Source organism: Poecilia formosa, unplaced genomic scaffold, assembly GCF_000485575.1.
Source record: "Poecilia formosa unplaced genomic scaffold, Poecilia_formosa-5.1.2 Scaffold84, whole genome shotgun sequence".
Lineage (NCBI taxonomy): Eukaryota > Metazoa > Chordata > Actinopteri > Cyprinodontiformes > Poeciliidae > Poecilia > Poecilia formosa.
This window is the reverse complement of record NW_006800023.1, coordinates 1,693,449-1,719,278: the sequence shown is the minus strand read 5'-3', so window position 1 is coordinate 1,719,278 and position 25,830 is coordinate 1,693,449. Positions and strand designations below refer to the sequence as shown.

General features: G+C 37.7%; 3 protein-coding genes and 1 long non-coding RNA gene across 6 annotated transcripts; 1 reads left to right on the top strand and 3 right to left on the bottom strand.

The window, feature by feature from the left end:
• Positions 1-356: 356 nt before the first annotated feature.
• LOC103141484 (high-affinity choline transporter 1-like) lies at positions 357-6,700 on the bottom strand. Its single transcript, XM_007557151.2, has 8 exons — positions 6,517-6,700; positions 6,270-6,383; positions 5,309-5,464; positions 5,068-5,216; positions 4,151-4,294; positions 3,821-3,974; positions 1,941-2,158; positions 357-1,869 (listed from the first exon to the last, which is right to left on the bottom strand). Exons 1-8 carry the CDS (start codon positions 6,698-6,700, stop codon positions 1,216-1,218), a joined length of 1,773 nt encoding a protein of 590 aa, XP_007557213.1. The 3' UTR covers positions 357-1,215.
• Positions 6,701-6,704: 4 nt separating this feature from the next.
• On the bottom strand, positions 6,705-8,259 carry LOC107836784 (uncharacterized). The gene is made up of 2 exons (XR_001662741.1): positions 7,712-8,259; positions 6,705-6,770 (listed from the first exon to the last, which is right to left on the bottom strand). It is a non-coding gene; the product is annotated as an uncharacterized LOC107836784 (long non-coding RNA).
• A 2,850-nt stretch (positions 8,260-11,109) lies between these two features.
• Positions 11,110-17,088, bottom strand: LOC103141481 (claudin-14). Of its 2 annotated transcripts, none has more exons than XM_007557148.2 (5): positions 16,667-17,088; positions 14,811-14,913; positions 14,474-14,721; positions 14,093-14,342; positions 11,110-11,934 (listed from the first exon to the last, which is right to left on the bottom strand). In XM_007557148.2, exons 4-5 carry the CDS (start codon positions 14,324-14,326, stop codon positions 11,431-11,433), a joined length of 738 nt encoding a protein of 245 aa, XP_007557210.1. In that variant the 5' UTR covers positions 14,327-14,342; positions 14,474-14,721; positions 14,811-14,913; positions 16,667-17,088; the 3' UTR covers positions 11,110-11,430. The 2 variants fall into 2 exon arrangements, with proteins under 2 accessions (XP_007557210.1, XP_016529364.1); XM_016673878.1 differs by lacking the exon at positions 16,667-17,088 and adding an exon at positions 15,478-15,632.
• An 864-nt stretch (positions 17,089-17,952) lies between these two features.
• Positions 17,953-25,666, top strand: LOC103141482 (F-box only protein 47). Of its 2 annotated transcripts, XM_016673900.1 has the most exons (11): positions 17,953-18,565; positions 18,685-18,887; positions 19,829-19,990; positions 20,081-20,157; positions 21,149-21,223; positions 21,492-21,600; positions 21,998-22,171; positions 23,296-23,445; positions 23,530-23,672; positions 24,627-24,786; positions 25,492-25,666. In XM_016673900.1, exons 2-11 carry the CDS (start codon positions 18,695-18,697, stop codon positions 25,590-25,592), a joined length of 1,344 nt encoding a protein of 447 aa, XP_016529386.1. In that variant the 5' UTR covers positions 17,953-18,565; positions 18,685-18,694; the 3' UTR covers positions 25,593-25,666. The 2 variants fall into 2 exon arrangements, with proteins under 2 accessions (XP_016529386.1, XP_016529385.1); XM_016673899.1 differs by having other exon boundaries at positions 17,953-18,887.
• The last annotated feature ends 164 nt before the right edge of the window (positions 25,667-25,830 follow it).

The window sequence follows — 25,830 nt, the reverse complement described above, 5'->3', positions numbered from 1 at the left end:
AATTTGAAATGCCTGGTACGCATTTGTATTCTGACACCCCTAAATAAAATCAAGTGCAACCCAATATCATTAGAAGTTATCAAATTAGTAAGTAATCCACTTTTGTGTAATTTGATTCCATTGTAAATCCATCTAATCTGTGCGGCAGAGTATTAGGGCCATAATAAGAAAAAAATACAAAAATAATTTTAAGAGAATAAAGACATAAAATTACAAGAATAAAGTTGTACTAATATGAGAAAAGTTGTCATAACATGAGAATAAAGGTTTAGTAATATGAAAATAAACTCATATCACCAGGATAAAGTCATAGTATTTTAAGAATAAAGTCATAGCATTAAAGAAAAATGCAGTAAGACATTATTCTCATAATATTATGCTTTTCTTCTTGTACAATTTTATTGTCGTAATTTTTTTTTATTTTCTTAGTGTGGCTCTCATACTCCATCATAATTCTGTCAAGGTAAGTGGCAAGAAAAAAATGGATTATTAAAAGTAAGGCATAATAGCACTGAATGCAGATCAAAGTATATTCATGTGTTCAACTGGCACAAGCAAAGTCCAGAAGTAAATCTGCAGGACAAATAAGAAAAACTAATGTTTACAGATGCTCCATTTAATCTGGGCAGAACCAATGATTTTGCAAAGAATAATGCCAAAAATGACCCTGAACGACATGCAGCTGCAACAGCTAAAGATCCAACTTTATGTGAGTCTATCATATAAACTCCTAACAAGATGCACTGATATTTAACAAAAGTTTAAGGGGAATTACTAATTTTGCAAGGCACTGTATATGCATCAACATACGTAACCTGAGCTAAGACAACCAGACATTAATGCTGCTTCTTAGTTCTAATGCACATTTCTCAAAACCAGCAACCTTGAAAAACAATTTCCCTTCATCGCTCCACCACAGTAGCAGCAGTTAAACTAAAACAGTTGTAAATTCACAGAGCCATGGTCAGAAAAACTAAAACAATTGCGAGCTTTGTACAATACAGAGTCAGAGATGAGTTTCTAGAGAGGAGATATGAACAAACGGAGGAGGCACCAATTCACTGACATAACTTGTGGAGTCACTTGGAAGCCGCAGAGCGTTTCTGCTGATCTGGCTCACAGTGTGGCAGTAACAAGTTTCCTGAAGGACGCCAACTGATTCTCTCTTTCCCTTTCACATTCCTCGGTTCAAGTTTTCTTTGTGCGTTTTGTCGTCTAGTTCTTGCTGTGATAGGATTCCGGACTCGACTCGCCGTCGTCGCTCAGGGCCTCGGCGTTGGTGAAGGTCCCAGCAAGCGTGGCACCGAGGGCTTGCCTGACCGGAGCCATCTCTGAAAGAATAATGTTATCGTGATTGCTTACCAGCGTGGCCTTGTCCATGATCTCTGCGCTATGCTTGGACACGACCGCGTCCATGAAGTCGTACTTGTGAGACAGCATGCCACTTTCGAATAAGTACTTTGTCAGGTAGGAGAAGACCACGTTTGCTAGGAAAGACGCCACCATGGACACGGACTTGAAGGGGAACCGCTGCTGGACAAAGTACTCTACGTCTCCGCTGATGAGGTGGACCTTCTTCTCTATCACCCACCCGGGGTAATAGATGAATGGAGGCAGTTTTAGGTAAGGTTCCCCTCCACCAATGCGCAGCAAGAGTCCAAAGATGTACGCTGCCACGGAGCCGTACGTGTTGGTACCTTTGACGAACAACACACTGAGAAGTTGGGGGAAGATGATGACGTAGACGAGGTCGGAGCTTAAGTACCAGAGGCCGTATACAGATCCAGTTAAAAGCGCCATAGCTGTGGCGAGAGCGCCAAACACAAAGATGGTGATGCGCATCACCCAAACGATCTCCGTATCCGAAGCCTGGAAGAGAAAGGTGCTTTTTAATAAAACGTTGATTTATTACCGGCTTTAATAACTTTTGGTACTCTTACCATCTGCCGAAAGGCTTGCTGATAAATGTTCCTGGCAAACATGGAGCTGGCTGACAGTATGGACGAGTCCGCTGATGACATCACCGCTGCCGACACCGCGCCCAGTCCGAAGAAGGAGATGTAGGGCGGGCAGAGGTGCTGGAGCACGATGGGAAGGATCATGTCAGACTCCTCCTTGTCCTTTGGAGCGACGTAACCATAAGTCGTTTGATTCCAGTCTGGATAAGAAGTTTTTGAAAAAGCACTTCAGGTTTAATCTTCTAAGGTTTTTGCTCTGAACAAAATGTTTTATGATTTCTGTTTCGGTCCAAATTTGCTTTTAAGACAAAATGTTTCACCATTAAATCTGATTATGAGCCTCCCTGTTGTTACACATGTTTTAGCTGCAGACAAACAAAAGAGCTTGGACTTTTCTGTGGGTGGAAATACAGCAGAGATTACCAGCTCTACTCTGTTTGGCTTGGTAAAATTAAAAGAACAAGAAATCTGAGTAACAGGAAAAAAGAAACAATACTGAAGAACTGCACATTTCTTTAGTAAAAATGGTAAATCAACATAATTTTGGACGCCTTTCATTACCAGTCTCTATTTTCTCTGAAAGATTTTCAACTTTCCTTTTGCTTCATGATCTCTGTTTTCCCTCCAATCCCTGGATACTCATAAGCAGCGACTGTTTAGCAGCCGTTACACATGAACAATCTTCAGAAGAACCAAAATAATTAGCTCTTCTTCAGATGTAATATTCAATAAATCTGCACGCTCTGACGGCTCTCCTCTGGTTTCCCCCCAGACGCCGTGTGAAACAGAAACCTGTTGGGATGTCAGCAACCCAAACAGGCTTTGATCACACTTTGTGCTTAAATAAGGGATCAGAGTCCTGGACTGGTCATGTTTCATTTACATGTGAGGATGATCTGTGGATCATCGTCTGATTGATGCAAATCCAGACAAAACACTGAGTAATCCATTCAGCAGTTAGGATTTCTACTTGAAACTTTTTATATAATGGAAATTACAAAATTGTGTATTTTCGACACTTAACATAAACTTGCTAATGCAACGAAAACACAACTCATGCCTCTTAAAGTAACAAACATACTTTCTTGAGTTTGTTTCATGATTTTTGGCAATATTGCAAATAATTAGAAGAAATATTTAAAAAGAATACTAAATATATTCAGTGTTGGGTAGTAACTAGTTACATTTACTCATTTCCATTTCCATGAGTAACTTAAAAAAATACTTTTAGGAATATTTTTATCACGCTGTACTTTTTACTATAGTCTTTTTGTTATGACGTATTTCTGCTCTTACTTGAGTAAAATTTCTGGATTCTCTACCCACTGAATGAAAAACAAATATTTTTTAAATAAAAAAATTCACCAGACACAGACACTCACCTGCAGTTTTTGTTAAAGTTTGATAAGTTTTTTATTGAAAGAAACTGATTTGGAAAATTTTTCTTTTACCCGATTTTGTTACTCATATGACTTACTGTCACATTGGTTCTTAAAATACCAAAATCTCCACTTAACTTTATATTTTGGTCTGTCTGATTATGCAATTCTTAAATATTAAATATTTGATAATTTCATTACATCAGTAGACTTTTTATCAAATACTTTTTTACTCTTACTTGAGTGATTTCTTGGACAGCTACCTTTTACTTTATACTTGAGTAAAAATACTTCAATGTATTTTTATAATTGAGTAAAATTTTTGGGTACTTTTCCCACCTCTGATTTTTCAACATTAGCAGAATATCGATAAAGTTTTTGTACATAAAACACAACTCCTGACACATTTCTGATTAAGTCAGTTTAAACCCAAATATTTTTGTCCACCTTCTACCTCTAGACAATGAGTGTGTGTGAATTTACTCGTGGAAGCCCCGATGGCTCCAATGAGGACGGACGGGACGGCCATGACTAAGCAGCCGAAGGCGGCGAGGAAGGAGAGAACTTGAGCATAGGTCGCTGAAGAGGCAGAAAGAACCCGCTGAAAGTAGACCTGCCAGGGAATCCCTCCCAACATCTACAAAAGGAAACACAAAGTAAAATCAGCTCTCGAGCCATCGCGTCACATTCAGCAGTCTAAATAACTCACGTCAAATGCACTCCCTTCAAGACTGAACTCTCTCCATGACTCAAATGTTCTTTATAAGCATCGCAGAGTTCAATGATGGATTCCCTCATAAAGCCATAGCTTACCAGCAGAAAGAAGTTGTCTGCCCAGAGCCAGTTGTCCTCAGGCTTGATCTTGCCCAGCCAGGGTGACTGATAGATTGCTTCCTTGGCCGAAACCCCGATGTCTGCCACAGCAGGATTGGAAAGGGCAAAAGGCACACTGATCCACTGATGAAGATGAGAAAAATCAGAATACAAATGTTAGAGCATCATCTACACGATGGCTGTGTTGAATTATTCATGCCCTGTAACTTAATGTTGGGTTACAACAACTATAGACTTCTTTGTACTTTACTGAGGTTTTTATTTAATAGATGAACACAAACTAATGCATGGATTTAGTGGAAGGAAAAAATATATACAGCTCCAGGAGAAAAGAAGATCGCACTGCACTGAACTCCATTGAAAACCTCCTGGTTATTCCACCAAATACTGATTTGTGAACTCTTCCTGGGGAAAGACATTAGTGTTGTTGTTTTCTTTGCATTATTTGAGGTCTGAAAGCTCTGCATCTTTTTCGTTATTTTCTGCACATTAATACTAAATTTTTGCTTGCAATATCAGGGACATGTTGTCAGTAGTTCATAGAATAACAGAACAATGTTCATTTTACTCAAACATATACCTATAAAAAGTAAAATCAGAGAAACTGAGCATTTAAAGTGGTTTCTTTTTTTGCAGAGTGGTAGTTTTCAAAATATTTCTCAAATAAAAATGAGAAAGTTGCCTTTTGTGGTCACCTGATTAGTAGAAAGAGTTCACCAGTACATGAACAGAGTCATGAAGACAAAACCATGAAAACTACAAGTTTGCCATTATTAAGATGGTGTTCTGAAAAGTAACTCAATACTATTTTTATTTTTTTATTACATTTGAATTTTCCAGTAGTCTCCTGGACATATTCATCACTTCAGAGTTAATCCCTGAGATATTAACCTCACCAAGCCCAAAAAGATGCAGAACAGCTGGACCACATCTGTGTATGCGACGGAGTAGAGTCCTCCAACGAGCGTGTAAAAGATGGCTATGAGCGCTGAGATCACCACAGACATGTTGATGTTTATGTCCACAATCACACTCAGAGTGGCACCTGCATGATGGCAGGACAACCATTCAGAGTCAAGTCAATATTAAAAATCTCAAATCTGCAGGAAGGCAAATTAAACAGCAGATTAAACCCACCCAGGGCAGACAGGATGGCAGCAGACCAGAAGATTTCTCCCATGAGGGCAGGAATGAAAAGCAGTCCCCCCATCCGTTTTCCATAGAGCTGCTGGAAAGGGTCCAGCATCGTGACGTAGCCACGCGATCGCATCGGTTTGGCAAAGAAAAGCCCACCTGAGGGATGTCAGAAACTCAGTTTGGACAAATAATCTTCAGATGTGGTGTTTTTACTATATCATCCACTGTGTACAGCATCCAGAGTCTCCTAAGTTAGACTCTAAGATGCAACAGGGCAGCTACAGAGTGGGGAATATGTTCTGCCATATAAGAATTGTTGGTTTTAAAGTCACTTCAAAAATTGGACTGTTGATAATCTGACACTAGTTTTTACACTAGTAAAAACCAGCCCCTTGTACTCAGAGTTGGGTAGTAACTGGTTACATTTACTCAATTACATTTACTTTAGTGACTTATTTAACAAAAAAAAAAACAAAAAAAAAATACTTTTAAGTATATTTTTACTCCTAAAAGTAAGAATATTTTAGGAGTAAAAATAAGGAGAGAGCCCACACTGTGCTGGAAGCAATAACTTTTTTCCTAGGAAGGCAATGGCCAAGCTAATCTGACACAGCAACTATAAGAAACTTTTTTATACTTTTCTTTTCGTATACCTTTGCAAGAATGCACAAGACATACAAATGAAACTTTATACAATTTATACACAGGGAGTAGGAGTAAATATCTTTTCACTCCTTTTCCAGTGAAATGCATTCTTGTTTACAATTAAAGTATTGTTATATAAAATATAAATTGGATGACTCAGACAATGTCTCTCCTTACTGTATGTATATTACTGTATATTTGTGTAGAAGTGGATGTATATATTTTTGTTGTTCCTTTTGTTACCTACTTAGGGTGTGTGCATTTTTTCCTTTTGTGGCTCAAAATAAAGCAATAACTATAAGCTAATGATTCTCACCTAATACCAAGCTGAGAGCATAACCAAAGGGTGCCTGAGCCCAGGCCAGGCCGTAGTCTGGCAGGTAGACATACTCTGCGGTTCCATTTATATATCCCCCTCCTACCCAGGTGGCTGAGGAAGAAAAAAAAACCATATATATATATTTTTAAAACACTTTCCTTTTTGCATTTTAGACGTTTGAAGCCAAGGAATATTCGTGGCCACTCGTGAACAAATGAATCATCTTCATAGTCCTTCACCTCACCGGTCATCGTGAATCCTCCCACGAACAGCCCAATGTCTCTGCCCCCGACCATAATACTCTCGCTGCGGTCTCCGCCTTCACCGACTCCGGAGTTCTTGTTCTTCCACGCGGCCCAGATCCCCACGAACAGAATCAGGACGTAGAAGAGGACGATGGCCACGAGACCCTCGACGTGGATCGTCATTTTCCCTCCTCTTCAGCTTCCCACCGGGATCAAGTGCTACTGGGAACGGACTGGAACCTCATAGAGGAAACTGAAAGGAAACAGAAAGAAATGAATGCATTTTCTTAGTTTTGATCTTTTGATCGCAATGAGACAAACCTGGTTAAATGTTATAATAAAAACAAAATATATGCAGAAGCCCAAGTCCGAGCTGGCCGAAACAATTTGCGCATTGTAGTCTAATGCGCAACCGCCTCATTATAATGACTTTGTGCGGTTAAAGTATTGGAAGTAAAGCGTTATGTATTTAACGCACAACCCCTTTACATGGAAAAAACTGTTTTGACAACTTTAAGGATAGAAATAGTTATTTATTAAAAAAAAATAATTTCCCCAACAAAAACTACCAAGTACATAATTTTGCCTAATTTCCTGCTTGCAAAAGGAAAACAATTATAAATTGTTCAAGTATTTTAGAATGAAAACGCGTGTAGTCTCGTTTAAAATATGGGTACCATCTGTAATGGATGAGGGGACTACAGTTCCCTGAAGAACACCAACAAAAAATAAAATACAAACATCTTTATTCCTTGCGCCTAAAAAGCTTTTTTTTTTCTTTTTTATCAACTTACAAAGTTTAAAAGACAGGAAAACAAAGGATGAATCGAAACGTATCCATTCGGGGCGCCTTGTCGCTTTCTCTACTGCTCTTCTTTGTAGTTTTTGGCATGTATTTTATTATTATTATTTAGCAGTTACATTTTTACCTACATGCGTAAAAGCCCAGTTGTCATTCCCAAACACAAAACGTCGACTTCAACATACACGCAGTTGATTAAAATGGAACTAAAACAGGTGAAAACATAGTTTCCGTCTAGGACGGTGCATTAAACCTTTTTGTGCTGATACTGTTTCTCCATGAGGGGTTATTGATGTCCTTAAGTCATCTGTCAGGACGGTCAAAATGCAGTTGCACCACACTTCACTTAAATAATCTCAATAAACAAAACAACCAAACAGTGAATTTCTTACCTTTCTGCTGGAGAGATTGGTCTAAACAGATGACTCAAACTCTTTTGAAAAAAGAACAAAAACAAAGATGTCCTGGTAAGAATAACGGCACTTTTTTGTGTATTCCTCCCTGGCGCACAAACCCCCAATTCAACGAAGCAGTTTTTTTTTGTTTTTTTTTTTAACTCACGAAGCTGCCCGGTAAGATCCGCGGAGAGGAGAAGGAGCGAGGGAGGGTGAAAGAGGGTGGAGCTGGGCTGGAGGGATGGAGATGAATGGGAGTGGTGGGTTTATTGGGAGCTGTCAGGGTGGGTAGATGGTGGATGAATGTCTTCCAGGGCTGGACGAAAATAGCAACTAATAGAGAGTGGCGTGACGTACTACCGCACCGGAAAAGCTTTCCAATATTATGTTGGCAGTGGTTGAAACCTTTGCCAGGTTACGTCTCAGGCCTGATTAACGATATTGCGCCGCTGGTTCACGTTTTTTCCCTCCTGGTGAAGACGCTTTTACTCACACGTAATTCTTTTACAAAGAGGACTTTGGCTCTTTAGTTCACTTTAAACTTCTGGGATGTTTTTGTTCTTTAGTAAGCAGCAACACATGAGCAAATCTTGCTAAAAACATCTGATGCTGCATTTTAATTCACCAAAACGTAACAAAAATCATCGACAATGTCAATATAAGCTCCACAGACAGCCGTGGTTTTAATGAGAGTCGGTATAGCAAGTCATTTGGAGATCTCAAGTTACTCAACTCTCAAGTCTAGTCAAGACATCCGTGTCCAAACGCAAGATATGCAAGTCGAAAGTAATGAAATCCAAGTCCCAAATCACGGCATGCAAATTTCAAATCCGTTTCAAATAAAAAAATAAAATAAAATAAAACATTTTTAAAAAATCCTAAAATAAAGACAAGGAAGTCTGAAGAGAAGTCCTGCATGTCAAAGGTCATTATAGAGGTCAGGGGTCATGAACATCTCATCTTAAGATTCAGAATGTCAGCCTTAGTGATCGGCTACTTAAGAAAATAAACCTCTAAAGCATGTTTCGTTATTAAAGACAACCTGAGATTAGTTTAAGTACATTTTTGCTGAAAAAGAATTATCAGCTAATTTACATTATATTTTGCTTCTTTAACTTTAGCACAAAAATAAAAATCTCTTAATGTTACATAAGTAAAGCCGACATTTATTGTCTTTTCTGTCAGTCCAAATGTCAAATAAGCTGGATGTTGTTGTAACTTCTTCCAAACTGTCTCAACCACATGTTGTACAGGCTGCATTCCCTTTTCTGTCTTTTTCACCATCTTGTAAATTCTGTAAACAAATAAAATGACATATAGTGAAGTATGATAGTTCCCCAAATGGCTGTTTTTGTTTCTTTTCTGGATGTGGAGTTTGATTTAGATTTGCGTAATCTGACAGTAAAACTGTAACGTTTAGGCTGTTTGAATGTTTAAATGTGTTAGGTATGAATCACCTCCAGATTAAGTCATTAGCTATGATGTTTAAAGTTTAAGCTGGTTGAAAAACATTTAATTTTTAAGCAGATTTGTCGGCGCTGTCCAAGGTGCTGAAGTTGACATCATCTTTGAAATCTCTGGTTTTATGATGACAGTCTCTCAAACTTACTAGTCTAAACAATGTGATGGCTCGAAATTTCCACTTTCTTTGTGAGAAATGGAACATTTAATTGAAAGAAAATGTTTCAGGGTGGTTTTCACATCCTGAATAAAATGACTCTACCTGTTTGCACGCTCTCTGTGGAACAATGGGAGAGACAATGTTGGTTGTTTTCACTCAGAGCTGCATCACTGAGGCGTCCAGCCCACCTGTATGTAATGGTGTTTAAATATGGGTTGGAAATGGTTCCTTAATGCCATTATTAAGAAATAATTTGGTGTGCATTTACGTTTTCCCTCTTGTTTGGTCCCATGGAGTGAGTTGGACTGGGTTTGGTTTCAGGATATTAGAATAAACAAGAAGTAGGAAAGACGAAAACATGGTTAAAATGTGAATTTAGAGAGTGTGATGGATAGTTCATCCAACAAAAGGTCATAAAATAGACTGTTTTTGTAGGAAGGTTTGATTTATTTCATCCAGGATTCAAACAGTTTAGCAGATTATTTTGTTTTTAGCATGGAAACTATATTAGATGTAATTAAATATCCCAGCTTTGAATATTCGACATATTTTGAGTTAAAAACTGTGATGTTTACTGTACCTCTATTTGCCCACTGATAGTTTGTCTTTACCAAATCAGACTAATAGATGAACGTACATATTTAGCTTATAATCAGTTTTCTGCTCTCTATGATTCAACAGAGACTGAAGATCTTGGTACAATCTTTATAGTAAATAACTTCAACCCCATAAGTGAATACAATTTTTTGGGTGGGTGTGTTTATTTTCTTTTTTCGCTGTTAGTTATCTCTCTATTACTCATCTGACAGGTAGAGATAAATTAAGTGGCTGTTGACATGTTGGTCCTGTAATTTCCTGTCTTTGCGGCTGACAGTCGGTCAGACAGAGGCCACCTCTAATTGAAGGGTTTTCCACAAATGCACCTCGGAAACATTTCCACAGTGTTGCTGGTAGAGACAGGAAGGAAGCAGGAGTCATAAAGAGATTATCATTCAATATCCACAAACAAACCTCTAAAAACATCAACAACAATTAAACATAAGCTACATCATATGCAGAGATGCACTGCGTAAAGAAATAAGGATAATTGTGATTATAATGAACCAGACTGCTCCCTCTGTAGATCTTTATTGCCACCTAGTGGTTCCTGCAAACATCAGAAGGGATATTAGGAAAATTAGAAAGTCTTAAGGAAACAAAATGGTAATAAAATTTAAGAACATCCTCATAAGTTATTTTTTGTAATGACTGAAAACTTAACTTTTGCAAACAATATTCAATCAGTTTGAAATGCTTCTACTTCTAATCTGTCTGCATGATTACTTTGAAATGACTTTTTGATTTATAAAGTGCATTTAGATGACAAGTGTTGTGAATTTGTGCTGTAAAAATAAACTGAATTTAATTCAAATGTGATACTTACTGGACTTAAAGAACAAAGGAAAGCCATCATGTCACGAGATACAGTCTCCATTTCTTTCAAATGACTTTAAATTTAAAGTCTTAGTAGAAATATAACTGTTAATATAGTTTTATTTCATATTTGCTTAAGATAAAGAAAGAAAAGAACAAATGTTCAAAAACTAAATTGATGGATGATCATTATCTTCTGAGAAAACAAAAGACGCTGTTAGTGTTAAGCAGGACTAAAATCTGTGAAAATGATGGCGTTTTGCATGACCTAAAAAGTCTAGTTTGCTGTCTAACCCTACAGGACTTGCACCAAACTTTAGCTTTGAAAATGTGAAAAAAATAAAAAAATCTGGAAACTTTATTTATTTATTTATTTTTATTTTTTTACCACAAGGAGAATGTGTTAACCTTCACTAATTGATGTTTATTTTATTCAGTGCAGAAACTGGAATCTGAAACTGGAACCAACAGTCCAGTTTGTATCCTCTGTTTTCTGTAACATGCTGCCACCTACTGGCCAATCTGATGCATCACAAACAGGACAAGCGTTCCAGTTGAAAGCTCAATAATTCAGAGTTTTGCTTTCAATTCAAAACAAGGTCTTTAAGCAGAAAAATTAGATATTCTTCTTTTGGTTTGACGTGGGTTGTTTTTTAAGATATGTGTTATTATCTCCATGTTTTCAGACATAGTTATTAAGCCGATATCCACTGCTAGAAAGGGAGCAAAGCGAGGGTGCATGATTGTCCTTCAGGGCCTCAGGGGGCCTGTAGAGAGGAGCAGGGGGGTTTAGGTTGTTGAAGGGAGGTGGAGGAGCTGAAGGTTGATGTGTCTGCGCACGGAGGCGACCCTGCGACCTTTCTCTGCTGCTCCAGCACAGCACCAGCCCACCGGTCACGCTGAGGAAGGACGAGGCGTAGCCAAGATACACAGCCAAGCCGATCTCGTACTTCATCCCGCTGAGAAGAAAGGGATCGTAAAAATCCATGATCACGTCATTGGTGGTCCAGGAAACGGTGACGAGGCAGAGGAGGCCAGCGCAGAGGAAACCGACCCCGCCGATGAGGACCAGGGGGGATTTGACCACTGAACGTTGAGCAAAGTGGGTGCACTTCATCCCCATTACAGCGACCAGAGATGCCAAGACGGAGGAGATGCAGGAGAGCACCATGAGAGCCCGAGCAGCCTACAGGAAAGAAAAACAAAGTCTAATAAAGCAGACACTGTCATCTTGTATTTCACATTTTTTCTCACCCACATTTCACATTTAAAGTTACCATTTTCCTAAGTAGTGACACCAAAATATAATAACAGAGGTTATTTATTTGATGCAGTGTGATTCATCTTAGTTAAGTGACAGTTTATTCTGCGTTTTCTAACACTGACATGGAGCTAATGAATCGATCTTTGGAGCAAAAACAACAAATCAGTTGTTCATTCAAGAGCCATCTTTAATGTCTAAACAAAGCACTGCTACCTAAAATCAGGTGAGTCTTCAGATCTTCACTCGTTTTAGCAGAAGAAAAAGAAAAGACACACTTGGGAACTAATTACTCCAAACAATAGACATGTAACAGCCTCATTATGCAGGTTTTTGGTGTTTTTTTTTTTAAATTTAATTTATGCTTATTTTGCTTGAAAGACTCAAAGTAAGTTAACTGAATGTGAAATTGGGGGAATTTTTTTTAGCTCATATTTTCTGAAAGTAGTTGTGCTGTTTGACTTTTAATACGCACCAATAAACATAAAAATAATAATAGATTTAATTTGGAAGTGTTTTTCTTTGCACTCGAAGGCATTGTACAAAATATACAAAGTCTGAATGTAAAATATTTCCCTTTCTCCGTTTAAAACATTGAATATGGAAAGTATTCTTGTAAGTGCATTAAATTAATACATTTTCTGAAAAGTCTACATTATGACAATGTGAATTTTTGTCTTATTTTTGCAAAGTATTAAAAATATATGAAAAATATTGTCTTGCATTTAGCAAGTAGAAATAATTTACCGATCTAAAACAAGAGAAGTTGAGGTTATTTCCGTCTTTTTGGTGAAGAGCACCAGTTCTTTATGGAGAAAAACATCCACACAACATGATGCTGCCACCACCAGACTTCACAGTTGAAATCTGACACAACTCCATTTTTGTTTACATTTTGTGAAGAAGGAAGCTGCACTCATGTCTTTTTCTGAGGATTTCATGTCGCTTCCATCAGTGATTCTTAGTAAAGCGCCACCACAGGTGAGGTTTTTATTTTTTTAAAAATTTGCTTTGTTTTGACACAGTGTGATATGAAAGCAAACCGCACCAGCTGAAAAATGTAACAAATGTTGCAATTTTTGTCCCCAATCGAAAACAGTCGACAAAGCTGACTAACCGCCTAGACAAACGAACTTTAGTTCCGGTTCGTTTGGGGACGAGTGAATCAAATTCTGAACAGATTTCGGTTCAGGTGAAGTGAACTCTGGCGCCGTTCGAAAGCATATGCGGATACAAGCGGACCGGAAACCGCTCCAAAAGCAGGAAACAAACTGTAGTTTCTGGGTAACTAAAGAAAACAAATGCGCACGTCTAGCTCCAAAGGGAGAAACATTTAACCAGAGTCAAAAGAGAAATCCTACAACCGCTAAAATGTGACGCTACGCCATTTTTGTTTACACTTTGTGAAGAAGGAAGTTGCGCTGGTCTTCTTTGGAGGTTTTTGTGTTGTTTCCTTCAGTGTTTTTTTGTACAGCGCCCCCACAGGTGAAGGGTGGAACAGGTTTTTCAAAGGGTTTGGATTGTTTGACACAACGCAGTGTGAAAGCAAACCATCTGAAAACGTAATAATTGTTGCAACTTTTGTCCCCAATCAAACAGAGTCTATTTGATGTGAAAACTCTCTTAATTTCAGACAGAGGAGGAAAAAAGTGGTTGTCTTTTTAATATACGTCTTTGGTTCTCACAGTAAATCTTACCTACCAAGTGTTTTTAGTCCAGTTTATAGTGCCAATATCTTAGTACACTTGGGATAAGAGAAAACTAATGTACAATTAGTATGTATGCATGTATTTCTCAGCAAGATATAGGAGCTTGTGTTAATGGTAGATTATTTTACTAAAATATGGGAAAAACATCTTGTTATAAGTAAAATAATCTACAAATGGAACTAGTACGTTTTTGTCCACATTAAGGAATTATTGACTTAAAAGAAGCTCATATATTTTGCTGAGAAATTACTTGTACATTAGTTTTCTCTTATTTCAAGTGTACTAAGGTATTTGCACTAAAAACTGGACTAAAAGTACTTGGTAAGATTTAGTGTCTTTGCAGTGATCAGGCCATGTGGATAAAGCTTCGGTACCTGCAGGTCAGGGGGCAACGCCAGCAGAGATCGATACAGCTCACACTGGTAAATGCCCGTGCTGTGCCAGGCGCACTCCATCCACAGGCCTTTCATGTAGGCAGTGGCTGTCATGATGTTGGATCCCATGTAGGCTGTGCTGCGCCAGTGAGGGAGCAAAGTTGTGACAATGGTTCCTGCAAAGCCCAAAAGTCCTAGAAAGAAGCCAAGGAGCTGGCCCGCCATGCTGGCCATGATCGAAGCGCTGGAACTGAAAAGTAAAAAGGTGAGCAGTTAAAATCACTCAGAAGGAAGACATGTATGCCACTGCAGGTGATGATTATTTCACAAATGTGCAAAAACCACCCAACAAAAATAAGACACACTCACAAGATTACTTACAGTTCCCAGGGCTGAAATTCAGTCAGGATTACTCCTCTTATCGTCCCCGGAGCAGCAGCATGTTCCTCCCAGCTTACCAGCGGTCACGGAGCCTGAGCCATTCCTCAAGTGTCTCTTCTGAACGTGCGCAGAAATAGCTGTGGAAAGTTTCAGCGCTCCGGCGTCGTAGGTCTCTGGTGAGTGGCAGGTGGCTGTGTGTGTGACTAATGAGAGCAGTGTTCAGCTTCACCTGGTAAACGCTCTCTCCTCTGGAGGGGCAAAACCACAGCAGTCTATTTGTTAAGCTCTTCGCCACACCTCAGGAAAAAGACGAAATTAAACATTTACAGAAACCCACCTGAGCTGAGAGCGCAACTTTAAGTCGGTGAAATTATTTCACTGCTCTGCAGGACGTTTGAAGGTGAGGGGCTGCAGACAGATTCTGGCTGCTGGGTCCAGAACTGTTATAATAGAGAAAGCACAGAAATTGGTTTAATTTTGGGGTCAGGTTGGATTATTTCCAGGGATTGCACTGTCTGAAACCCTGTTACACATTTACAAACAAAGAAGTAAAAATAATACAACTTGTAGCTCCAGGCTACCTTAAACTGTCAATAAGCTCTAATGATTTACTTTTGTTCCTCTTAAATGTTTTTAGCAAAATATGACAAGGAAAGTGCATGTTTATTTGAGTAATATTGATAGAAAACTGCGTTTAATCTCCAAATAAAAGGAAACTAGAACAAATTCATTGTTCTGACTTCCTCAGAGAACAAAGGCTCTTTGCAAAGCCTGGTTATTTTTTCTGTGTTAGACCTGGCACTGCTTGGATCACATAAAATCTCAGTGACACAAGCCCTTTTGTTCTTACTTAATGATCGACTACACTGAAGGCATGAAAGGAAATCATCAGGAACAAAAGCTAAGCTGTGACAAGAATCTTGTCTCACTTTCGCACCACGAGTTCAGCCCAGTTTAACCACATAACAATTCCCTGCCAGAGTGTTTGTATTAATTCAACTTACCCACATTTAGGCAAGTCCCAATCACAAACTTTATTAATGTGAAATGGAAAGAAAATACCGGATTTTTGGAAAAAATAAAAAAATAAATCTGAAAAGTTTGGTATGCGCTTATCTTCAGCCCCTTTTACTCTGAAATCCATGAATGCATTCCAGTGATGTCACCTGCTTTCACCTAATTAATAAATTGAGTCCAGCTGCATGTTTTTTTACGTTTTTTTTTTAGAGATCAGTGAACAGACAGCATCACAAAAACAAAGGAATCACAACAGAAAAGTCAGAAACAAAACCAAAAAGCTTAAAATAAAACCTTTTGGCCACCAATCTAACGCTGCACATTACCCTAAACATACAATCCTCATGTTGAAACCATGGCAGTGGCAGAGTTATGCTGTGGTAATCCTCTCTTCAGGGGAGGATAGATAAGAAAATTAAAAACAAACATGTTTTAAGCAAAAATTCACAAGACACACGCACACACACACACACACACACACACACACGCACACACACACACACCTTAATCAGTTTTATATAGAAAGAAACTGATTTGAAAAAATGTAATTTTGTCTGATTTTGTTATTTTTTGTTAGTCATATAAATTATTGTCATTCTGTTCCTTAAAATACCAAAACTTCCTAAACACTTTATATTTTGGTCCGCCTGATGATGTCATTTTTCTTTTTGTTACTCAGTACTTGAGTAGACTTTTTACCAAATCTCACATGAGTAATTTCTTGGATGGCTACTTTTTACTTTTAAAAAGGTCATATTTAAATGGGTACAGATGATTGAGTCACCCTAAAATGTTTGAAATGACAGTTAGCACTAGCTACGCTCTGATTGTGACATCTTAGTTGTCAAGCAACATATCCATTTGCCAGAGTTGCAGGACTGTCAGCAGCGTGACAGGCCAGTTTTAGATATCATCAGCTTGATCACTGACATTATGTCCATCAGTGTCGGAGACATCATGTAAGAGACGCCCTGAGAGACGGGCCCAAGCAGATAAAAAGCGCCAATGTCACATTTGGAGAGAAGTGTTGCCATGCAGCGCCACACTGAAGAGATATTGTCCTCACTTCTTCTTGGAGATTAAGAGCGTCCGACAAGACCGTGATTCACAACTTTAAAAAGTACAAACCACACAGTCAGCAGCAGAGCAGAGCAGCATGAGGTGCAGAAAGTTTACCTGATTGAATTTATGTGCGGCATAAGGAGCCAGATGAGGTCTTCTTCCTGCTGTTCATCCTTCTTTCTTCGTCTGTGTCCCGAGCGTAGACTACCGTGACATCCTGTTGCCGTACAAAAGCATTTTCTCAGCCCTTCCCCTGGGTCGCTCGTGGAGCATTCGGCTGTCTGTGTGATCCCTGCGGCGGAGGGATCATCCTCTCCAAGGTCTGCCCGTGGGAGACGCCATTTCAAAGTGGAACACTTAATAGTCTTAGTTAAACAGAATAATCCTGTGATTAGCAGCTGAGCATATAGTGGGTTTGCTTCTCTCAGCGCTTGAGGGTGACACTGCAACGCTACTGCGATGATGTGGACAGGCAATATAAGGGTTTAAATGACTGGAAAGCTGCACTTTATTCACACCTGATCAACAAACACACTACTCAAGATAAATTAAGTCAAGATCCTTTCATTTAGTACGTTTCAGATTCTTTAAAAGTTGTGATTTTCTGTGTTACAGCTATTGTTTTGAAACCAACACTTAGGAATGTCAGTTTAATAATTGACTTTAAAAGTCAAAATTATGACATTGACTTTTAAAATTGATTCTAAAAGTCATATTCATGATTTTTAGAATCATGAATATGACTTTGAAATTCATCGTTATGACTATCAGAATAAAAATGATGCGCTTTTAATCTCATAGATTGGACTGTGATTCTCCTAATTATGATTTTAATTGTCGAAATAATAACGCTGAATATCATAAACTAAAACGGATTAGGCCCTTACAAAAAAAGAATGAATTCTGACTCAAATCTAGAATTTCAGATATTTTTTCTCAGAATTCAGATTTTTTTTTCCCCCCAAAAGTTTTTAGAATTATAACTTTAATCTTAAAATTCAGACTCAAATCTAGGAAATTATATTTGATTTTTCTCAGAATTGTGACTTTTTCTTTGATCTCAGAATTTTGACTTTTGTATTTAGAATTGTGACAGAATTCTGATGTTTTTTGAAGAATTGTGACAGAATTCTGATGTATTTTTTTAGAATTCTGACTCAAATCTAGAATTTCTCATATTTCTTTCTAAGAATTTTGACTTTTTTCTCAAAATTTTGAATCTAATCTCAGAATTTTGATGATTTTTAGAATTCCAAGTTCAATCTCAAAATTCAGAATCAAAATCTAGAAATTCAGATTCTCTTTTTTTTCCCTCATAATTTTTTATATTTAGAATTCTGACTTTAATCCCAGAATTTTGACTTTAATCTCAAAAAAGGGAACAAACATATGTAAAAACATTACTTGAATCTGACATGTTCCTCTTGAATTAGCTTTGCTTCACAATTTGCATTTGCCTCCACAGGTGTGCTGATCTGTGTAAAAGTTAGAATTTTGAGACTGAAGTCAGGATTGTGATATCAGAAATATGAGATTAAAATCAAAATTTTTGTGTGTTTTCTGGCACTAATGTTCCTCTATAAAGTATGACTTTGAATCTAGTAGCTTTAATCTCATAATCATGACTTTAAATTATGAAATATGTTGCCTTTTTCTGTAAAATGACAAACCTTCCATATAAATTTGCTTATATAACTAAATATTTTTGTTTGTTGTTAGTTTATATAAGAGTACAGAGGTTTCATTTCTGCCCTAAATGTTTTTTATTTGTCCTAGTTGCCGCAAAGATTAAAGTCAGCCATTTTCGCGCCGTTGTGCTGAGATGTATCATTAGATAGCAACTTTAATACTCAGCTGACTATTTTTTTTTGCCTGTTTCATATTTTATTTGAAATTTTTTAGCAAACAGGTCAGATTATTTTAAATATTAACAGTGTATTCTGTTAAGTACGATAGTCACTACGAGACTTAATCAACACGTAAAGTGAACAATTTTGAATGTAATGTAAAAAGGTCAGTTTTGTTAGCATTGTTAGCTTATTTTAATTACAGAGCTATTGTGTTGCTAGCTTTCTTTCAACGTCGTCAAACTCGGTAGCTTGAATTTTATCAACTTGTTTAAATACAGTAAGGTTATCAGGAATGATAAAGGTGAGAAAAACAACCAACAATACTAGGAAGTACTCATGGACACGCAAGTCTCATCATTTGAAGACTCCCCAGCGGCCTCGGCCCGTCAGAACCGTCATGACCCGCAGCCAGTGCACCTCCGCCGCGGGCTTCTTCAACGGACTCCCCGCTGAGGTGTTCCACATGATCCTGGATCAAATGTCCGGTGCGTGTAGAGCGCTAAACCCACAATACTAACACATCCATTAAATTTATAATAGATGTGGGAAATGGCGTTAAATTATTAAAAGAATATCTCACATTTATGAGAACATTCCTGGAAAAGTAGCACGGACAGATATAGCCTACAGGGGGGTCTAATTAAATAGCAATATTGTTGAAAATGTAATTTATGGTAGTAATTTAATTCACGGAGGACACTAATTATACACAGTTTCATTACACTAAATGAAAATATTCACCTGATTAATATTTGTGTTGATTTCTTTATAACTGAGTACTAACTCAGAAAGAAAGATAACAGTATAAATCTAATTTTCATCCAGTGTTAAATATTAAGTCACTTGGCTAATTAAAGCCCCAAGTTCAGTTATTCAAAAGCAAGATATTTAATGCTAAAGTATTATGTTGTGGCGATACTGAAGTAGTTTTTAAGCATCCAATTCAGTTGCTGTTTTATCAAAATAAGTCTAAGTTTTATTATTTGTACATTTTACAAGTTTTACTGAATGATATACAAAAAACTTGCTACGCCTGGTGGTTTGGTGTTAGAGCGGTCATTCATCCAGCAGCCTGTCGTGTTTTTGAGTTAAAACATGTTTAAAGTTGACAGGAAATTTGAAAATATTACTTGATAATCATGTGTTATTGAAAGATTGGAAGAGTAACACCTGAACACCAACTATAAAGTCTTAAAAAATGCAAACATTTAAAAAAGACTTAAATAAATAAGCCTTGCTAAGCCTGGTGGGGGCACAAATAAAGCCTGATGGCCCGCCAGACTTATAATACACTGTGGGAAACCCTGATCTAGCAGATTATTCTCCAGAACGATGTTTTAAAAGTCTTTTTGACTTGTAAAACATAATTTACCAGTGTAAATTTGATCAGCAACATGATGTTTTTTTTAACTTGTGTGTGTTTCAGTGGTGGACATCAGCGTGTTCAGCATGGTTTCAAAGGAACTCACCAGTTGCATTGTGAACTACATCTCCTCCCAGGCCTGGAGGAATAAAACCATCATCCAGAGCTTTCACAACCCCACATTGTTAGAACAAAGATCCACACTGGAGCACTACAGACACCTGGGTAAATTCACTCACTTCCCTCTTTAAGCCAAACTTATTCTTTGTAGCTTCTGTTTTTATTTTTTCAAGTCTTTTGATTGTCACATTTCAGGATTGTTGTTCAAGAGGTGTACCCTGCTGCTACCCACAAAGGACAGGTTAAAGTTCATATTTAGCAAGTTTTCACAGGTAAGGATGAAAAGAGGTAAGAGGACACAGTGTAGTTGAATGAGTCATTGTCAGTATTTTAAAATTATTCACAACCTTAATAAAATGCCAGGTTTGTGACAAATAATACATTTAACGACAAAATAACCTGGTTACATATTGTAAGTGTGCACATCCTTGAGTTAATAGTTTGTTGATACATTTTTTACGTCAGTTGCAGCATTTAGTATTTTTCTTTTAGCATTTTCTTGAGGCAGATGGCACCTCAACGCGTTTGACGTATTTGCTAGGATGGTGAAAATGAAGTTGGATCTCATTTTTCAACCTCAACAGCAGTCTAAGTTTAAATTAAAACCTGCTAAAGAATTAGGTTTGAGATTTTGGATGATCAAGGATACGAGATTTTCTCACCATCTGAGAGATTTGAAGATCATTTTTAAGGTAGAGTGAGTAAATATTTCCAAGTCAAGATGTGGGATGGTGATAGACTGAATGCTGAAATTAGATTTTATTTTTGCCAACAGATTTGTTTTTTTTTTTGGTTGAATTTTACAGGACAATAGTTACAAATGAAGGGAGAAAACTTTTGAAATGCTTTATGTTGTCATTTCCTAACCTGACATTTTTGAAAAGGGTCACAAGTGATGAATGCAAAATTTGAGATTTGTACCATATAAAAAAGTATTTTATGCTCTAAGAAATATTTCACCTAACCAGACCTGGAGACACAGAATCTCAGAGGTTGAGAACAACCAGCCTGAAAAACAGTTTTTTCCCCCTGTGGGCTTTTTCTCTTTCCTTCTCATGCTTTTTAATTATTTATTTAAGTCTGAAAGAATGTTTTGCTCTCCAGTCTCAGCTTGCTGTATTTTTGTTTTAGTGGATTCAGAAGAGAGCAACATATCAGTGGCAACTCTTTCTGGTGTTTCTGGCTTTCTGATTCTGTACTTTCAGCCTAAATGTAATATAAACAAATAATTAGCGTCTTATATAAAATGATGTTGCATTTTAGATACCCTGCTTCACGTTGGAGCAGTGCCTTGCACCAGACTGCACTGGTTTCTCCCGATACGGCGTCTTCCTCCAGGTCAGTGCCTCGTTTATAAAAGCTGGATATTCTGTGAAAGTTTAAATAAAGAAATAAATGAATTAAAGGAGTTTACGTCTGCGGAGACGGTCTGCTTGTTAAAGTGACATGGTGCTACAGAAATGTTGGAATTTCACATATTTACCTATTTAATAAATAATCCATCTTTCATTTTTGTGCTGTGTCTTATAGCAGCTCAGTCGATAATTTAATGCAAACATGGGGTGATGTGGGTAATAATTGTGTTTTTACACTGATTGCTTCACAGACCCTGATTGCAGGATGGGATGAGCTGGAGTGCCACAGAGTGTTTGGCTTTCTTTGTGAACAAACAAACCTCCTGCTTAAGACCGAAGCTTTACTCACCACAAAACCAGGTGTGTTCCCTTCAGAGTGGAAAATCTGCCAATAAGTGATCAGTTATGTGGGATCAATGGAGAGGAAATCATCATGTAGGACTTCACCCTTCCACTATAAGCTGATGAGCCTCATCTCTAATGTGTGCAGAATATTTACTTTTACCTATATTTAAAAATAATCATAGGGCTATTATGGTTTGTTAATATGCATGGTTCACAAAAACTGCAATTTATTGCTCTTTAAGAGGAAAAACTCAATATAATACTTGAAAAAAAATCTCAAAACAATAATTTTATTGTTTATCGCAGTAATTATTGGGACAATTGATCAGGACAGGCCTTAGCACAGACAAGTATTTGATTTTAATGTGACAAAATCTGAAGTTTCCTTTTAAAAAAATGTATTTGCTCTCAGGGCTGAAGCGATACCAGGAGCTGCAGCTTCGTCTGTTCTGCCGTAAAGTTCTGCTGGACCCATGCCAGAACCAGCCAGATGGACAGTTCTGGTTGGTTCAGCTGCTGAAGCCGTGGCCGCTGGTCAGCCAAGCCCACCTACTGTTCATCCTGTTTGGACCTTTGCTGCATGAGGGTGAGGTCACTTTTAGACAGCAGAGCGACTAAAAGTGTTTGGGTGCTGACATTTTCAGGACATGTCAGACTCTTTCACGCTCCTGAATGATTAAATGCTGTAAAATAATTTATCCACCCTGTGACAGATACTGAATCTGCTGCCATGAATATAATAAGTGCTAAAAACAATTAAAATATTTCCTAATTACTAATGGCTTAGTAAAAGAAATAGAAGATAAAACTATCTCCTCTGTGACTTTTAACTCAAGACGTAAAATCCTGACCTGGGCAGATGTTAGAAGGATGTTGTGGAAACGAGGAGAGCGACCGTTAACTGGTATGATCTGTGGGAGCTAATTTAACGAGGAGAGCGACCGTTAACGGGGAGCTAATTTAACTCCGGTAGCTGCCGAGTTAACCCACAGGAGAAACATTACGGATGAAGGTCGTCAGACCAGGTAAATCTCCTCCTGTGAATCCAGCTCAAACGTTCTGCGTGAACTGGAGCACTGACTCCATGCAGAGATAAATAATGTAAAGTTAAAAGGACATTTTGGTATTTTAAGGATGAAAATGACAATAATTCGTATATGTAACGCAAAAATAACAAAATCGGGCAAAAGAAAGTTTTTCCAAATCAGTTTCTTTCAATAAAAGGACTTATGAGACTTGAGCAAAAACTGCAGCTGTGTCTCTTTTTGGGTAAAGCATATTTGTTTTTCATTCAGTGGGCAGAAAACCCAGAAATTTTACTCAATAGAAATACTTTATAATAAAATTACTCAAGTCAAAATAAAAAGTACAGCGTAGTAAAAATGCTCCTAAAAGTACGTAAAAAAAAAAAGATACTCAGATGTAATTGAGTGAATGTAACTAGTTACTATCCAGCTCTGAATATATTTAGGTATTCTTTCTAATAGTTCTTCTAATTGTTTGCAATATGCCACAAATCACGAAACAGTTGTGTTTTTGTTATAACATCAGCGATATTAAGAAAAAATTTATTTAATTAAATAGGAAACAATTAGTGAAGTAAATGTAACCAGTAAATACTCGCTCTGGTTGTTGGATAATGCAGCGTCACAGTGCAGAAGGTGTTCTGGTGGTTTCTGTGCCGTGTCATCCGGCCCGTCCGCCCTGCAGGTGTTCTGGGCTGGGAGGATCTGGTGGACCGGGGTCTGCCGCACAGCGCGCTGTGGGATCTGGCCAAGTGCATCCTGATGCTGTCCGGCACGCTGCAAGTCAAAGGCTGGAGCACCGACTCAGTGCTGTCAATCCTGGAGGAGCTCATTGGTATTTTATTTCACTGCTGATTTGAAATTAGACAGCGTTTCAGTGAAGGACCAGCTGGAAAACGCTGACGTGTTTGATTTGCAGTCATCCCCCAGCCGTGGTACTTGGAGAACGTGGCCCGCCTGCTGGTGCTGTGCGGCAGCAGCCTCTGCTACACCTTCCTGGCCAGCAAGGCCCTGAATGGACGACTGGACGAGATCTCCAGGATTATCATTCATATCATCCTGGTGAGAGCACAGATTCATCTGGAGATGAACCAGGACTGGTTCATCATCCGTTTGGTTCGGGACACCTCGCTGCGGTCTTTATTTGTCAGAAGTGTCTGTCCTCTGGCGAAGACAGGACAATGTCAGCCACATTATTTCCACCCACTGGATATTTTCTCTTTCTGTAAACCTGAGAAAATGTACGTGAAAATTTAATATGTTTTTTTTTTACAGATTTTAAAATATTCAGACCTGCCAATCTGGAAGCAATGATTGGCTTATTATTGGTGTCTTAATTTTAGTGTAAATGTTCCTAACTTATCTTATGGATCATTTTATGACAAAGCAACAAAAGTCAAACAGAATAAACAAATTGTAACACAAAACATCTCTTTTGTGTGTCAAAAAGAAAATAATTTAATTCTCTAGTAACATAAACAAACAGTAACAAATTTTGTTTTTCCTTTAAGTTATTGTGTTGGACAATAATGTTGTTTTGAGACCATTTTCAGTAATATGTTGATAATTGGATAATATTGCAAGTTTGCTCTCTCAAAGACTAATAACCTTTAACTTAACACTTGAACAGTAAAACATTTTAAATATCCTAATTAAAACACAACCACAAAATATATTTAAAATATAAAATAATATCCACATTATAGTTATGTAAAATATATATGTATATTAATTTATATATGTATAAAAAATCTAGATAAAAATGTATAGACATAAATATTTAAATCATAAAAAGTTATATAAAACTAACCTACACACAACCAAAACCAAAAATAAATATATTATGACATTTGTAAACAAAAATAATACAATATTAATCATTAAAATGGAAATAATGGAGCTCATTTTATTGATCCTGTGAATTAATCGATTGCTTATTGCGGCAGGCTTGTGTGTGCTGCCGAACAGGCGCTAATCGCTCCGCGTCCTGCTGTGTTCGCTCCTCTCCCGGCTCAGGTGTGCGAGAAGGACGGCTACCACATGAGCTGGGCCGTGAAGCTGGTTCAGCAGATCTGCAAGGTGTTCAGCTCGGCGCCGGAGAGGTTCACCTTCATCCAGCACCTGGAGAACATGTTCTCTGAAGTCACCAGAGAGTTCTACGAGTCCTCCGTGGCAGGTGGGTTAAAGCAGCTTAAACAGGAATATATTCCTACTTATATACCAGGAATGTTTTATATTCCTATATGTATGTAGGAATATTGAATATTACACCGTTTACACCATTGTTCTAAGTCTAGATTTAGGATAAACAGAAAATTACTCATTATTTACTAAAATAAAATGACAAAAGGTAGAGGAATTGTTTTTAAAAACTTGCTCAGGTGAGACTGTGTGTGTGTGTGTGTGTGTGTGTGTGTGTGAGCGCTCAGACAGATGACATTTAGCTTCACCTCCTATTTTGCATTATCTCAGTGAAAAGCCATTCAGCTCAGGTTGCACAAGAGCTTCATTTGTCTTTGCCTGGATCCAGCCTTTCTTTTCTGCTTCACTCATGCTAATTCCTAATGGTATAATTGGACGGCCACATTGAAATGGATTTATTCATGTGAATAAGTCAGCCATCTTTAAGCAGAGAAAGCTGATAATAAGGAAAAGTCAGAAAACAAGAGAGATCTAGTCTGCATATACCAGTAAAAAGAAAATAAAAAAGCAGGTTGTTGTAAACTTGAACTTCTACTGACTTTGCTTACAGATTTTTCAAAAATATTTTCTTTTCATTTCTTCTACATGGTGGGAGATGCAGTAATTTTGCCCCAGATAAAAGCTCCAACACGTCCTAAAAGCATTTAAAAATGTCCAAAACACAATTTTCTGTCTCCAGGGAACAACTTTGAAGACAGAGAGACTTTCCAGACCTTCTGCATCCTCCTGGACTCCAGCGCTCGCTTTCACACTAAACTGCTCCACATGTTTCTTAAATAAGAAGGATTTATAGAAGGCAAAATATGGAAACAAATGTCAATAATGAAGGGGTCGTCTAATTAAAAGAACTGCACTTCAAGCTGTTTAAATGCTTTTGTTAAACAGTTTTGTTATTTATTCAGCTATTAGTGTGTCGAAATTTTACATTGCAGTTCATAAGCTCTGTTGGAAGTGTTATTTTAAGAGTATTTAATATTTATTTGTTAGCATAAAAGGTTTTTTTTGCAGTGTATTTATT

Coding starts and splice junctions, on each gene's coding strand:
- LOC103141484 (XM_007557151.2), bottom strand. CDS start 6,700: ATGACGATCCACGTCGAGGGTCTCGTGGCCATCGTCCTCTTCTACGTC. Junction 6,384..6,516: donor GGGAGGATTCACGATGACCG/GTGAGGTGAAGG, acceptor TTTCTTCCTCAG/CCACCTGGGTAGGAGGGGGA. Junction 3,975..4,150: donor CAGACAACTTCTTTCTGCTG/GTAAGCTATGGC, acceptor TTCCTTTTGTAG/ATGTTGGGAGGGATTCCCTG.
- LOC103141481 (XM_007557148.2), bottom strand. CDS start 14,326: ATGGCCAGCATGGCGGGCCAGCTCCTTGGCTTCTTTCTAGGACTTTTG. Junction 11,935..14,092: donor CGTTGCCCCCTGACCTGCAG/GTACCGAAGCTT, acceptor TCTTTCCTGTAG/GCTGCTCGGGCTCTCATGGT.
- LOC103141482 (XM_016673900.1), top strand. CDS start 18,695: ATGATAAAGGTGAGAAAAACAACCAACAATACTAGGAAGTACTCATGG. Junction 21,224..21,491: donor GATACGGCGTCTTCCTCCAG/GTCAGTGCCTCG, acceptor ATTGCTTCACAG/ACCCTGATTGCAGGATGGGA. Junction 21,601..21,997: donor TTTACTCACCACAAAACCAG/GTGTGTTCCCTT, acceptor ATTTGCTCTCAG/GGCTGAAGCGATACCAGGAG.